Consider the following 13,832-nt stretch of genomic DNA (forward strand, 5'->3'; position numbering starts at 1 on the left):
AAACGAAACACCCACTGAGCACACCTTGATCTCACATAAAGGTGTGAACTACAGTAGGGCTAATAACTTCTGTTTAAAATAGATGAGACATAAAACCAAGGTCCTGACTCTCTGTGATCATTCAAAATTCCAGGGTGTTTGTAGAAAAGAGAAGGTGTGTTACCAATCATGGCCTCCTAATAATCCCCATCTATGAATTCTGTTCTCCTGTTCACCCACATTATCCAGGTGAGTGGTGGAGGATAGTCATAATTTCTTGTAAATCCCTTTGCATGGAATATCCAGAAAAGCACTACATAAGTGTAAGGAATTATTACTAGAATTAAAACTTGCAAATGCCACATTAAGCATTCACTGCAGCACCTGGTGGTTTTCCAAAGTAGTGCAGTCCAACATCCGATTATTAAAAAAAAAACATGTTGAAAGGCACCGTTTGGCACATTATGCCACATTATTCTTAGCACATTCTGAGTGTCTGGATCTGTACTATAATGTATATTTCTAAACATAAAGAAACAGCACATAAATAAAATTACTGATGTTATATTTGCTTACTGATTAAGTGAAACCAAAGAGACGTGTTTCAAAATAAAAAAAATGCTGAATTAAAACATGCATGGAATTACAGAGAAACAGTAGAACAGCTTATTATTATCAAAGGTTTTTGGTCACAGCTATTGCAGCATTGTTGTGGAGAAAAGGTGTTTTTTGTAAAGAAAAAATATTTATATAGTGAAGACTTAGTATCAACTCCACAGCAACTTACAATACGTGACCATAAAGTAATTCAAGTCCTCAATAACCTTTACTTTTTACATGTTTATTTGCTTTTAAATATGATACGATTTGAAAGTGTTACTGTAAACATAATATATTTTTACCGATCAAAATATAGAACAAAATTATGTTTTCTCATTAATCTTAAAATAAAATGTACTGTATACAAAAGATTCAGCTGACACATGGTGCATTAAGGATTCACTGGACCACCTAACAGTTGTACAGAGTACTGCAGTCCTGCAACAGATTATTCAAAAAAATGAAAAAGGTATTGAATGGTATGTCTTGTCATAGCACATTAGTTATGTTCACAGTACGGTGCATTACACCTCTATCATTCGAGAGTGGCTTCCCTTTGCATATTTTTCTTTCATCCCTCATGCCACCCCATCTACACCCTTGCAGCAGCCCCCTAGCTCAATCCTCACACTGTGCTCATGTCTGTGTGTGCCCTGTGATGGACTGGTGTCCGTTCCAGAGTATACCCTACCTTGGTCCATTGCTTGCTGGAATAGGCTTCATCTCCCCTGTGACCCAGAATTGGAAGAAATGGTTTGAAAAGGGATGGATGGATAATATTGTGGCAACATAAAGAAAACATTACAAAAAATGTATACACTACTGCCATTAGATTCTTCAATTGAAAATAAAATTCACATCTTGATTGTCATATTGCAATCTGCTAAAATATTTAATAACATCACTTTGGGGCTTCAAAAAGGAGGGTTTCATGTTTAAGTTTTCAATCTCAATGAGAGACATTCATTTATCAGAAGAAATAACTACAGCAACTAAAATGTACACATAAAACCTGCAAAACTAAAAGAGAAAATTACTCTGTAGTTAGAAAAGGTCTGTTTGTATAATGAAATAAGGAATAGGCCTCTTTAGACAGATAAAAACAAGCAAGAACATCTGTCAGCATCCCCTGGTCTCAAAGTTCAAAGTCTTAATTAATTTAAACAGCAAATTGAGGATACATTTAGAAATTACAGCACCATTCTGGTAATTTAATTAGACTGCAAATTATCATGTCACGTCCTGGTTTAAAACTAAGTTAGCCTACTTCTTATTTTTCATGCTTTGAGAGAAACCTTAAAACAACTCCATTACTAAAACTGCTTGTTTTTATTTTGAATTGTTCTTTTCTCAGGTATTGTTCTTTTAACACATTAAATAACCTAAATATGATCTTTACTTTGTACATTTTTGCAAAAGGAACTGTTTTTCTGTTCCCAATGGCAGGACAGTTTTACTTTCTTTATGCCATTGCATACTCACTGGAAGTTAGAAGGCAAGTCAACTGCCTTTTTAGCAGCCTTATGGGATTTATTTTCAGACCTATTGTGTACTTGATGTGAAGCCACTAGGGTTGTGGTAGTGATATTGTGGGCTGAATCTTCAGCAGCTTTCCTGGGCTGATTCTCTGCCCTGGAGCCTGGGCCACACTCAACTGGTCCCCATCGTCTGTCCATTGTTCGACTTCATTTGCTTACTCCAACTCAGCCTGACAATGCATCCTTTTGACCCCAGCCTGTTCAGCACTTCCCTTCAAGTCTTCAGCCTGACATTGCATCCCTTTGACTCTACAGTCCACTCAGCAGTTTTCCTTCAAGTCTTCAGCCTGACAGCACTTTCAGTCAAAACCAGTTAAATATTTTTTAACTTGTTCATAGAATGTGTGTAGCACAATAGCAGGTGAAGATTGTTTCTATGTCAGAGATGCACTCTGACACAGGTTAACCTGCAGCCAACATTGGGTGGAGAATGAGGTTCATGTAAATTACACTTGGATGCATTAATTTGCAAGAATAGCTTTTATGACAGGAAACATAGTTCCTTTATGAAACTACAAAAACTATTGATAGCATGGTGGATGCTTTTTGACACCTTTGGGCTTTGTTGAGTTACCCCCATTACTTAGTTTTTAGCTTTTTCTTCATGTGAGTTTCCATTTGTATTTGCTGTATTTTGCTGGAAAATATTTCCAGAAAAATATCTTTGTTAAAAAGAGAAATAAGAAAATTATTTCAAAACAAACTGTTATTGGCGTATGCAAAGAAGGAAAAGTTAGCATTGTAATAAATAGTATTCTTTTCCTATAATGATGATCAATTCCCTGTTATTCTGTAATTATTATAATAATTGTAGTCATAATTAAAAACATTTATGTACAGTTATGCCTATCTTCCTATTACAGTAATGGTTTAACCATTAGATCTTCTTGTATAGAAAGCATGTTTCAGAAAAAATAAACTTAATAAACTGAATTTAAACAGATTCGTCTTGAAACAGAACAGATTTATTCTAGGAGTAAATCAAAAGTTAAATTACTATTATTATTATTATTATTATTATTATTATTATTATTATTATTATAATGATGATGAAATGTATTTGGAGTGATAATTGGAAAACTAGAAAATGAAAGGGAGATGGCAGATGGCTAAAAAGGAGATTTTGTTTAAATAAAAAACAAAGTACTTTGAAGAACAAAAACATGAACATGCACAATACAGTATATACAGTAAAATTACAACAGCATATTTAGTAGGCAACTCTAAAAATACAGCTTAAAATTAGGTGATGTGATTAGTGGAGAATCACAGGGATCTGTTCAAGGAACACTGGTATTCCTAATTTATATCAATGAACTATATTCAAAGAAAATAAAAAAAAATGTTAAATGTGTACTATGTACAGGTAACACCTAATTTAGAATATTGTGTACTATTTAATTACCATTCAATAAAATATATTTCTACTTTGGAATCAGTCCATAAATACATTATGGATCCGAAGGGAATGTCCTAACTGGCAATCCAAAGAAAATGAACCTTTTCAGTATTGAACAAAGACTATGTGGGGACCTGATCCAAGGATTCAAAATCTTCCAGTGCACTGACAAATCCATCCCAGTAGACTTCTTAAGAATAAATAGTGAAACATGAATCAGAAGACAATGCACTTAAAACCGAGAAAAGAAGGCACTTATATATGCAATTAGCTGTGGGAGTATAGAACAAGCAACAGAGCCACATTGCTGAAGTTGATATCCTGGCATCTTTCAAGAAGTGGCTAGATGACATCTTTGGAAAAAATAGCTACTACCATAAAGCTAAGAGCCGTAAGAGCTTTTGGAACTTAAATGTCCAGAAATACTCCTGTATGCATGCATAAGCTTTGCTAATATTAATAAAAGTAGACATACAGAAAAGAGACTTTCATTTTTCAGACACATTTGGAGGATGTAAGCCATCCAGTGAGGGCGAGTCTGAGGGTGAGTCTTTTGGGAGTTTGAAAGTGTAAAATATTTTAATAAAAACACACAGTTTCAAACATTGTCAGGAAATTAAACCTTTTCTAAGACATCACAGCTTACTCACAAAATCCTTCACAATATATAGAATATCTAATACATACAAATAAAAGTGTCTTTATAACTGTTTTTAAACTCATTTGTTTCTCTGGTGACTTTGATTGCAGAGATGCAATTTGTGAGAAATTAGGCTTGTTAATAACACATAGAGCCATCTTCTCTAAAACTGAAAAGAAAATTGAGTTTGGTTGTTTCATCTTCTTCACAATTCAACCCTTGGAAAACTTTTAGTTCAGCACAGGTATACACTTTTCCTTGGTTTCAGAAAAACACAGACATGAAAACTCATAGCCTGTTCAGTTTTCATTTTTCTTCTTTACAAACTCCTATTTGCAAATTGTAAAATTGATCCCACACACCTTATAAGCATCACTATTCATAGAAAGAGTTACTGTTTGACACTTAGCAACATCACAAAATGGCCATTATTAGGAATATAACTGTGGTTTTGTTCTCCAGATGACTAGAACAACAGAATGTCTTAGAAGTCATTATCCCAGCCGGACAGCTCATCTGGGGGAATGTCGACATCTGGAGGGTAGTTGTCAAAATAACTATGATCTGTTGGGCCTTTTAACTGCAATAAAAAAGATTAAATTATTAAGTGATTATTTTGTTTAATAAATTATTAATTTTGTTTCTATCTATTGACCTGACACTGGCTCTTACTTAAGACATCTGTAGATATTTAAAACAAATATTACTTTACATATACAGAGATGTACTTGTAAAATATGTATTCACAAGTTAACTTTGACATAACTCTTCACCTTTTTAAATGCAGTTTCACAAGAAATCACTGCCAATAGTTGGTCAAGACTAATTAAAACAGATTTTCAAAACTGTAAATGTTTAAATGTCTGTTAAATAATAAATTACCTCAACTAAATTATTTTTATTACACATCCAGGCATAGTGGTTTTAAGAATTGGATCTCTGGCAACGTCTCACAGTGGATATTTCACTTGGAGGACAAGGAGACATGGACCAGCTCCTCTAACATGCTGTCCTGAACAGCCATTAATCAATTAACTTGTTGTAAGTGCTTTGGTGCCTGACAGGAGATTTCTTACAGATTGGAGGGGAAACACAACACTTGGTGAAATCACTGTTCTCCTAAGGTCACAGGACTCACTGCTGAAATGCGTAGGGAGCACTAACTCCTCCTAACCCTACTGCAGTGGCACTCTGCCATTTGTGTGCCAATGCTGAGGGATTTTAGTTTACAGTCAGTGAGTGACATGTGGATCAAACGGCTCAATCTGCATTCCATTACTTATTAATTCATGCAGGACCTTCATTTATCTGCTTAAGATAGGGAAATGTTATACAAGAATGTTAGATTTTCTTGATTCCTGAAACTGACAAATATACATTGTTACCTCTCTTTTAAGTGGGGACATTAAACTTCTGGCTTTCAGCCCCTCCCAATTAAAGCCGTTAAACCACCTGTAAATAATTGATACACATATTAATTAGACATGATATCAGTTTCCACCCAGATAATATTCCCTATACTACATTGAAATGATCATATATAAGAGAAAACTTTAAAATTCAATTTATGTAATCCAGGTATGATTCTGAACTCATATGAACATTTTAACATTTCTGAAGATAATGCTGATGTGCTTCATCAATAAAACATTAAAGGCAATAGCCAGGGAAAAATATAACATTACATAAGAAGGAAATTATACTGTTAATGTTATCACGGGTTACCTTTTAATCAATTTTGAAATTTGGGCAATCAAAAAACCTATGACTAATAATTTATTATCCAGCGGTCATGTAAAAGGACAATTATGCTTCATTATTTCATAATGTATCATAGGCAGAATTTAAAAATATAAAGATCACAAAAACATAAAGTCAAGACTACATAATTTTATTGATTCTGAGACAGGATAATTCAGCAACAATAAAAATGGATAAGGCTCTAATTGTTGTTGTTGTTGTTGACCTCAGGGTCCCTACCTCTGAGCATGCTGAACAAATTATACAGTTAGCTGCTGCCTTAGCAAGTTGTGGTGGATGCACAGTTAAAAAGAATATATAAGACCATCTGCTAAGGCTTAAAAAAACATAATTAAATTACTAAGGCAGAATCTAGCCATTATCAGCCCAAGGGACAGGAAGATCTCAGCAGAAACCAGAAGGAGCAGAAGCCAAGGGGGAGTGACAGCATTTCTGAAACAGAGTAGGCTCCACTGCAGCAATGCACAGTTTGAAACCTGACCATTCTTACACCAGAAGTCCAAAAGTCTCCTAACACTTGGTTCACATGTTATAGAAACCGATAAGCTGAGTTCTAGGGGAGAAGTGGGGGGTCCTCTACCCCTTCCTCTATAATTCAATTATCTCTTTACTGTTTAAACCCTAAACCTGCTAACAACTTACTTGAATTCTGAGCACTAGACCTATAATGGCTCACAAGCCTAAATCTATGTCATCTCCAGACCACCTTTCCCTCCTCCAGTACCTTGAAGATTCTCCATGCCATTTGTTTTCTGCTGTTTCACCATCACAACCTTCTAATTTTCAAACTAATCCTCCTCTCAACCATCGCCAATGCTTCTGCTTCTCCCATCCAGCCACCCGATTTACGCCTTTCAAACACTGCCGCACCACCTCAGATACACCGACTCGTCTCTTTTACAAGGACTGGCCTCTTCCAAGGCTCCTCAAATCACTGTTTGACAGATGTATTCCTATTCCACCTCACTCTGACCGTTTAGCCCCCTTTTTTCTACTTTTATACGATTCGGTTTCAGCTTAACAGATTCTAAGAACCTCAATTCACCAGTTTGTCTGTATTCATTCTCCCAGAATTGAGTGACCTGACTTGTATCCCTTGTATACTTTCATTCTTTCTAGCCTGATCCGCTTCGTTATGGATACTTCAGTACCCAGATACATGTTTTCTCCTCTGCTGTGAGTTTCAGTCTCCAATGCTGGTCTCAACCCTCAGTTTTCTCCTCGTTTCTTCAGAATCATAGTTGTCATCTCCACTGCCCGAGCTATCCTGGATATTCAACATATTTACACAATGGGCCAGTCATCCTCCTCTACAGTCCACCTTTACATCAACACCACTCTCTCAGGCATTTCAGCTATTCATTATCTATTGCTAGTATGCCCAGAGTTGGGGCATCTGTTCCTCTGGGGCCACCAGAAGTTTTCCCCTGAATTGGCATGTAGGTGTTTTTTCCTCTCCACTGTGCGGTCAGGCTCACACATAGCCTCTTCACCTGCCTCCTAAAGTGATTCCTCCAGTCAGTGGTTCTTTCTCTTCCCCATTGAGGAATATGTTCCCTGTCGTGAGGCAGCACCTCTCATGCAACTCTAAGCGAGTCAAGGGGCTATCTCCTCCTTTCTATCCCCTGAGGGCATAACCTATTCGTGAGGCAGAACCTCTAAAAGCGCCCCTTAAGGAGTCAGGGGAGTCTTCTTCTTCCTTCCCTACCCCTGAGGGCTTAGCTCCCATTCATGAGGCAGCGCCTCTCAAGCGACTCTCAGGGAATCAGGGGTGTTCATGTTTTCATGCTCCGGAGGCTGCCAAGTCAGCCAACCCCAATCGGCCTACTGGGTTTCCCCGTGCAGTCCAGATGCTCCTTTCTGTACTTTAATAACCCCTGCTTCTCCCCATGAAATAGAATCCGATAGGTGGACTTCTAAGGGAGAAGCTGGGGCTCTGCCCCTTCCTCTTTCATTCAATTACTTCTTTCCTATATAGACCGTAACCTTGCTAATACCTTGGTAACACACATGTCTAGAGTCTTTGAATTCCCCCCCCCCCCTCCTCCTCTTTCTTCATGTTGCCTTTGCATCCAGGTTCCCTCTGGGGGGTAAGTAAAGACACTTCCCTGACGTCAGGATGGCAGCGCCACCTTGACCCTTTCTGAAGAGGTTCTCAAGTGCGAGCCAGAGGGGACCCCCGGCCACATTATTCTCACATTATTCTCAGGAACTCTAACTAATTTTCCTTCCCTCGATCCCCTGAAAGTTTATCCCAGTTGCGAGGCAGCACCTGAAAGTGACTCTCAGCGAGTCAGGGGACTTCTTTTGCTTCCTTCGCGAGCAGCTTTCTCGTCATTCTCAACCCCTCAAACAGCACTTCTTAAAGTGGTTCCTCCAGTCAGGGGTTCTTTCTCTTTCCCCTTGACGGATTCGTTCCCAGTCGTGAGGCAGCGCCTCTAATGTGACTCTCAGCAGGTCAAGGAACTATCTCCTCCTTTTTATCCCCTGAGGGCAGTGCTTGGTCGTGAGGCAGACTTTCAAGGTTTACCTCAATAATTGGCAACATTAAAAATTGTTATTTTAAGCTAAAGAAATGCTTCATAAATGCTTTCCAGCTTAGGTCTCTGTGTGGAGAGACTGGGATATTCCTAACCCATGAAATGTTTCTCTTATCTCAAACTCTGAACTCTATAATACATTTTGCAACATAATGACTCACCTGTGTTTCTTAATATCAGTAATTCCATTCTTCAAGTTTCCCAGGCGTTCTGTTGGATTCTGTCTGTTAATCAAAAATAGTTAAACAATTGATAAAAACTGCTTAAAACATAACAAGAAAAAAGATAATAAAAACTTTGATTAAATTAAAATGTATCTATTAACAGTGGAGTGGCCTCAAACAAGACTAAATGTTTCAGTAGCAAGACATGTATTAGATAGATAGATACTTTATTGATCTCGTGAGGGAAATTGCAGAAATAAATATTATAAATAAATTATAATGTGCTTGCCATGAAGTGCACTGGCAGGGAAAGAGATTTGGGTAATATGAATCATAAAGGTGTAAATGAAGATAAAATACTTATTTTTGGATTCATGTTCTGAATACAATGTCATCAATTGGAATGAATATCTGTCTTTTGTTACTTCCTTGTTTCTCTGTCCAATAATACTATTTTAACTCATTATTACCCTGACAACTTGATAAATTACTGTGTTGTTTTTGTATCTTATTATTGCAGTCCTTGACTTATTAATGTTTAACCTTTTCATTGTTTATATAATGAATTGATGTTTTCAAGTTCTTTCAGTTTAGTTTGGTTTTTAAGAAACACTGCTGGTAACAAGTTTACAGATTGTGATCTGTTTTATACAAGATTGTATTAAGCCTCAAGTGGGCTTGAAAATTAAGCAGAAGTTGCTTCAAACTAATAGCTCATTTAGGAGAAGTCTGATGAACTGCAAACATCAACATGTTTGATGAAGAACTACAGAATATTCAGAGAATTATTTCATAAGAGTCCCCATTGTTTGCTTTGGAACTGCTCATGAACTGTTTACCTTCAAAGAGATACCCCAATCAGACCTATGGCACAGGAAGTTATAGAGTAATGCTTTAAAATGTAAAACTGCCTGTGGTCATTAGGTTTAAAGTGTTTCTGAAATCAATCTGAAGATAATCTTACTTGCAAAGCTTTCGAATCAGGTCCTCAGGCCGTCTTGTTATTTTCTTTGGAAAGTCCATTTTTTCAATACCTTTCAGTATAAAATTGTAGGTCATCATCTGATCTGATCCACAAAATGGTGGGCTGTTAAAAAAAATAGTAACAAATTGAATTAATTTATCCTTTTCTCTCTTTAATTCATTGTGTAGATTCAAAACTGAAGTCAGACTTTTTAGACAGTGATTTCCAAAATAAACTGTAAGTGATTATATTCTGAAAGATATATACTACATTATACTATTCAAAATAATCTAAATACAGTACATGATAATATTCTAGCTTCAATCAATGATATATTAGTAACCGGACTAGAGAGGAAAAAAAGACCTTCTTGTCTGGTACAATCCTGATGGTCTAAAACTTTGTTAGGTAGCTAAATACTACTGGACACAGATAATTAAGATAGTGTTTCAATTGATTTATCAACCCAAATAGGGAACATCACTTACATAAATAAGCATTAGCTAACACAGAATGGATAAACAAAGATTTTCTACACTTTTTCTAACAAAAAAGGGAAAGTCCAATAACACTTTTCAATCGATCAAAGATTATGTTCTCCTAAGATTTGAATTTTTCTGGAACATTGCATTTCCAGTGTCTATGTTCTTACTATAGGGCGGAGCGGTGGCTCTGTGGCTAAGAGTCTGCACCTGTGGCTGGAAGGTTGCCCGCAGCCAGCAGAGGAATCCTACTCTTTTGGGCCCCTGAGCAAGGCCCTTAACCCCAGCTGCTCCAGGGGTGCTGTACAATGGCTGACCGTGTGCTCTGACCCCAAGCTTCTCTCTCCCTGTCTGTGTGTCTGTGTCTCAAGCTGCAGTATGCAAGAAACTGTAAATGGCTAACATCACTGTATAAAGTGATGTTATGTTATTGAAAAAGTACTGGGTAGGTAAAAATCACAGTGTACCACTGCTATTTTTAATTAATTATCCAGTATTTGTTTATTTAATGGCATAATTCACAATAAAACAATGTATTGTATGTTCCTGCAATGAATATTTACACATATGCTTTTAGGAAAGATATTTTAATCCTCCACTTGTAAAAGCCCTCCAAAAAAATCTAAAACAAAGCATACTAACTTGCCCGTAAGAAGCTCAAATACCAAGATCCCAAGTGACCAGAAGTCCACACTAAAGTCATGGCCTTTATTCAAAATTATTTCAGGTGCAACGTATTCTGGGGTTCCACAGAATGTCCATGTCTTCTGTCCACATTCAATTTTCTTTGCAAAGCCAAAATCAACCTTAGATTGAGAAATAAGAAAGATTTTTTAACACTATACATTCATAAAAAACTCAAACAAATAAGCTTTGTATCAATAGATCATATCAGGTATTTATGAAAGACACTTAAAGTTACTTAATTTGTTTACTATATCAATTTAACAAGGTGGTACATCTATAAAGTACTTTTATGTGCATTCTAGAACTTAAATGTTTCAGTATATAGTAGAATACTGGAAGAAATTTACCAATTTAATATATCCTTCTGAGTCTAGCATGAGATTTTCAGGCTTCAGGTCTCTGTAGAGAATGCTATTCTGATGCAGGTAATCAAATGCTTCAGTCACACAACCAGTGCAAAACTTGGCTGTATGATCATCAAAGCTCCCCCTGTAATTAAAATATAGATCAAATGTACCTTTGTTGAAAGCATTCATGCCATTAATCAGGGGTGAGTCACATACTGTCTATACTGTATCATGTTCACATGCTCTGTCCATACAGTGCTAATAATATCATTTTTTGGTCAATCAAAAAAAGATGTATACCCATTTGTAAAATGAATATTTATTTTAAATAAAAGTTGAATTATTTCATTACTTCTTAAAATATGTATTTTTATGTTAATCCCATATACAGTGTTTAAAGAATTATGTCTCTCATATTGTACATTTTTACATCTCACATCACATCAATAAAATCAAAGGGGTGTCTCAAGCTATTTTCAATATCCCAGATTTCTTTACCTGTCACGTAGGAGACTCCAAATTTCCCCTCCAAGACAAGCTTCCATTAACATGTACACACACTTGGTGTCTTTAAAGGTACGGTACAACCTGAAACAAATGGTACAGTATGTCAGAGATTTTGTTTTTTGGGCTATTCTCAAAAAATCGCACATGCTATACCTCAATCATGATATTTCTCAGTGTTTGAATTCAGACCTGCTACAGATCTACAGTTTTTTAAAACAAAGTTGAGTGCAAAACAAGAAACAACTAATAATGTGGATACCGCCATTTATTTCTGTCTAACTGCAGCTATAATGGATAATTTAATAACATCTTTGTATGTACATCAAGAAAAATAAAACAATATAAAAAATAATAAACTAATACCAATTATTTGGTAAGCTGAATGTGCAGGTATTCATAAACATATGCAAGCTTACTGTTGTAATTTCACAGAGGTGTGGCAATGTAGAGGGCCAGAGCTTCTACTAGAGAAGCATGTTTCTCTAAGCAACCACAGTTGTAAGAGGTATATAATATGAGGAGCCACAGCTGTGGGCAGTCTTATAAGTGCAGACTGCTTATTTCACTGAGAAGAGCAAGCTAGGCTACCTTCCTAAGCTAACCTCAGGACAGAGAGATAAGATAGTATTTCCTGACTAATATGCACAGTAGTCAACAAGTAGTCCCAGCACAGGTAGGGCGAGGCAGAAAACCTGATCAAGCTAGACCATATGAGTTGATGAGGCATGGCTGTGAGAGAGTGAAAGAAAGTCTATTATCATAGAACAGGTCAGTGTTTGTCTGTGTCAGTATCAGCCTTTAGAGTCTGCCACTGTATGTGCTGTGAGAGAGTTGGTCTGTGCTGTGTGAGAGCAGACGGCTGTTTGTTGTAAGTTAAAAGTCTCGGCATCTGTGTGACTTATACAGTAGAAAGTGGGTGACTGCATGTGTGAGTTGAGTACAGACTAAGCAGGCTGCAGTTCCACTCCAGGAAGGGGCCACGTAACTATTAGATTAGGACAAAGACCACCTGGTTAAAATTCCCAGAGGGGGATTTACGAGAAAGTGAAAGATTGAGGAACTCAGAGGCGATTTGATAGTATTTGTAGAAAGGTTCACCCAGAAGGTGAGCAACTTATCAACAAAAATCCCAGGGGGAACTGATGTTTAATCACAGCCTATTCGGTAGACACAGTGGGAACAGGGCTGTTTGAACATAAGGTCTGCTTTATGAGTGAGGTTTATGTCAGTGAGTGAAGTCCAGAGAGCAGGGACATAGACAGAAAGACCCTCACTTTTGACAATAAGTACAAAGTGATGGAAGGATCTTACTAGCTGCTAGTTTCTGGTACTGTGAGAACCAGAGTGCAGGGGTGTAATAGAGAAGTCCTCACTACATATGGAGTAAAGAGTGATGTGAAGGTGTTCTGTCTAGCTACTTGCCTTTGGTTGGCTCTAAGGGGTAGCACTGACCTATTGATTGCACCAGAAGAGTGTTATTTCCCTTACGTGTTGAAGGAATGTGGTGGTGACAGAAGAGCGAGGACACCACTATTGCATATGTGTGTGAAGACAGTGAGGTTTTGGCTTGAGGGAGGAGCACCAGAAGCTATAAATTAGATGAGTGGAACAGCGTGGTACAGTTGCAACGAAGACGCAGTGGAAGCTGTGAGTGAGATATGTGTAAAGACAGTGGTGGCTGGACGCAATGGAGAGGTGTACCAGTAATTTACCGAGTAAAGGATCTCCCACTGCTACTTCTCAGAAAAGACTTATGAATATGAGGGATTGAGTGGTATGAGGTTCGCTAATCTCAGCAGTTCCCAAAAGTCAGAGACATAAGATGTACTTTATTGTGTCATAGGGGATTTTTTTTTTACGGACACACAGTGCTTCTGTACTTCTGAATACATAACATACAAAAACATTATATATCTACTGCACATGCATAACTTGTTACGATATAGTCATTAAATATTACACATATGTATTATCTTTAAGCTTAATCATTTTAGAACTGACACAATTGCATTTAACCTTGTTATTTAAGCATGTTAGTTGCTTTGATAGATAAGGGAAAAAACAAATATTTGTATCTATTTGATCTACAGAATCCTTAAACGTTTGCCAGAGGGAAGAAGTCTATATTCACAATTACGAATAAGAAAAGTATCTGAGAATTTTTTTCTACCTGTTTAATCATGGATTGTTTAAAAATTTTGGAAGAGTACTACTTCACTCCCAT

The 13,832-nt window shown here is 36.9% G+C and overlaps 2 protein-coding genes across 2 annotated transcripts in view; one reads left to right on the plus strand and one right to left on the minus strand.

The window, feature by feature from the left end:
- Positions 1–13,832, plus strand: part of bmp3 (bone morphogenetic protein 3) — a 33,760-nt gene that overhangs the window by 18,102 nt on the left and 1,826 nt on the right. The gene's annotated exons all lie outside the window — the stretch shown is intronic.
- prkg2 (protein kinase cGMP-dependent 2) overlaps positions 4,132–13,832 on the minus strand; it is a 44,597-nt gene continuing 34,896 nt past the window's right edge. Inside the window, exons 13-19 of the mRNA XM_015364474.2 lie at positions 11,600–11,689; positions 11,102–11,243; positions 10,710–10,873; positions 9,586–9,708; positions 8,619–8,681; positions 5,542–5,608; positions 4,132–4,736 (exon numbers count right to left, since the gene is read on the minus strand). Coding sequence (XP_015219960.1) covers positions 4,641–4,736; positions 5,542–5,608; positions 8,619–8,681; positions 9,586–9,708; positions 10,710–10,873; positions 11,102–11,243; positions 11,600–11,689 — 745 coding nt within the window. The 3' untranslated portion in view covers positions 4,132–4,640. The remainder of the gene's footprint in view (positions 4,737–5,541; positions 5,609–8,618; positions 8,682–9,585; positions 9,709–10,709; positions 10,874–11,101; positions 11,244–11,599; positions 11,690–13,832) is intronic.

This window comes from Lepisosteus oculatus, chromosome 3 (assembly GCF_040954835.1).
Source record: "Lepisosteus oculatus isolate fLepOcu1 chromosome 3, fLepOcu1.hap2, whole genome shotgun sequence".
NCBI classification, from domain to species: Eukaryota; Metazoa; Chordata; class Actinopteri; order Semionotiformes; family Lepisosteidae; genus Lepisosteus; species Lepisosteus oculatus.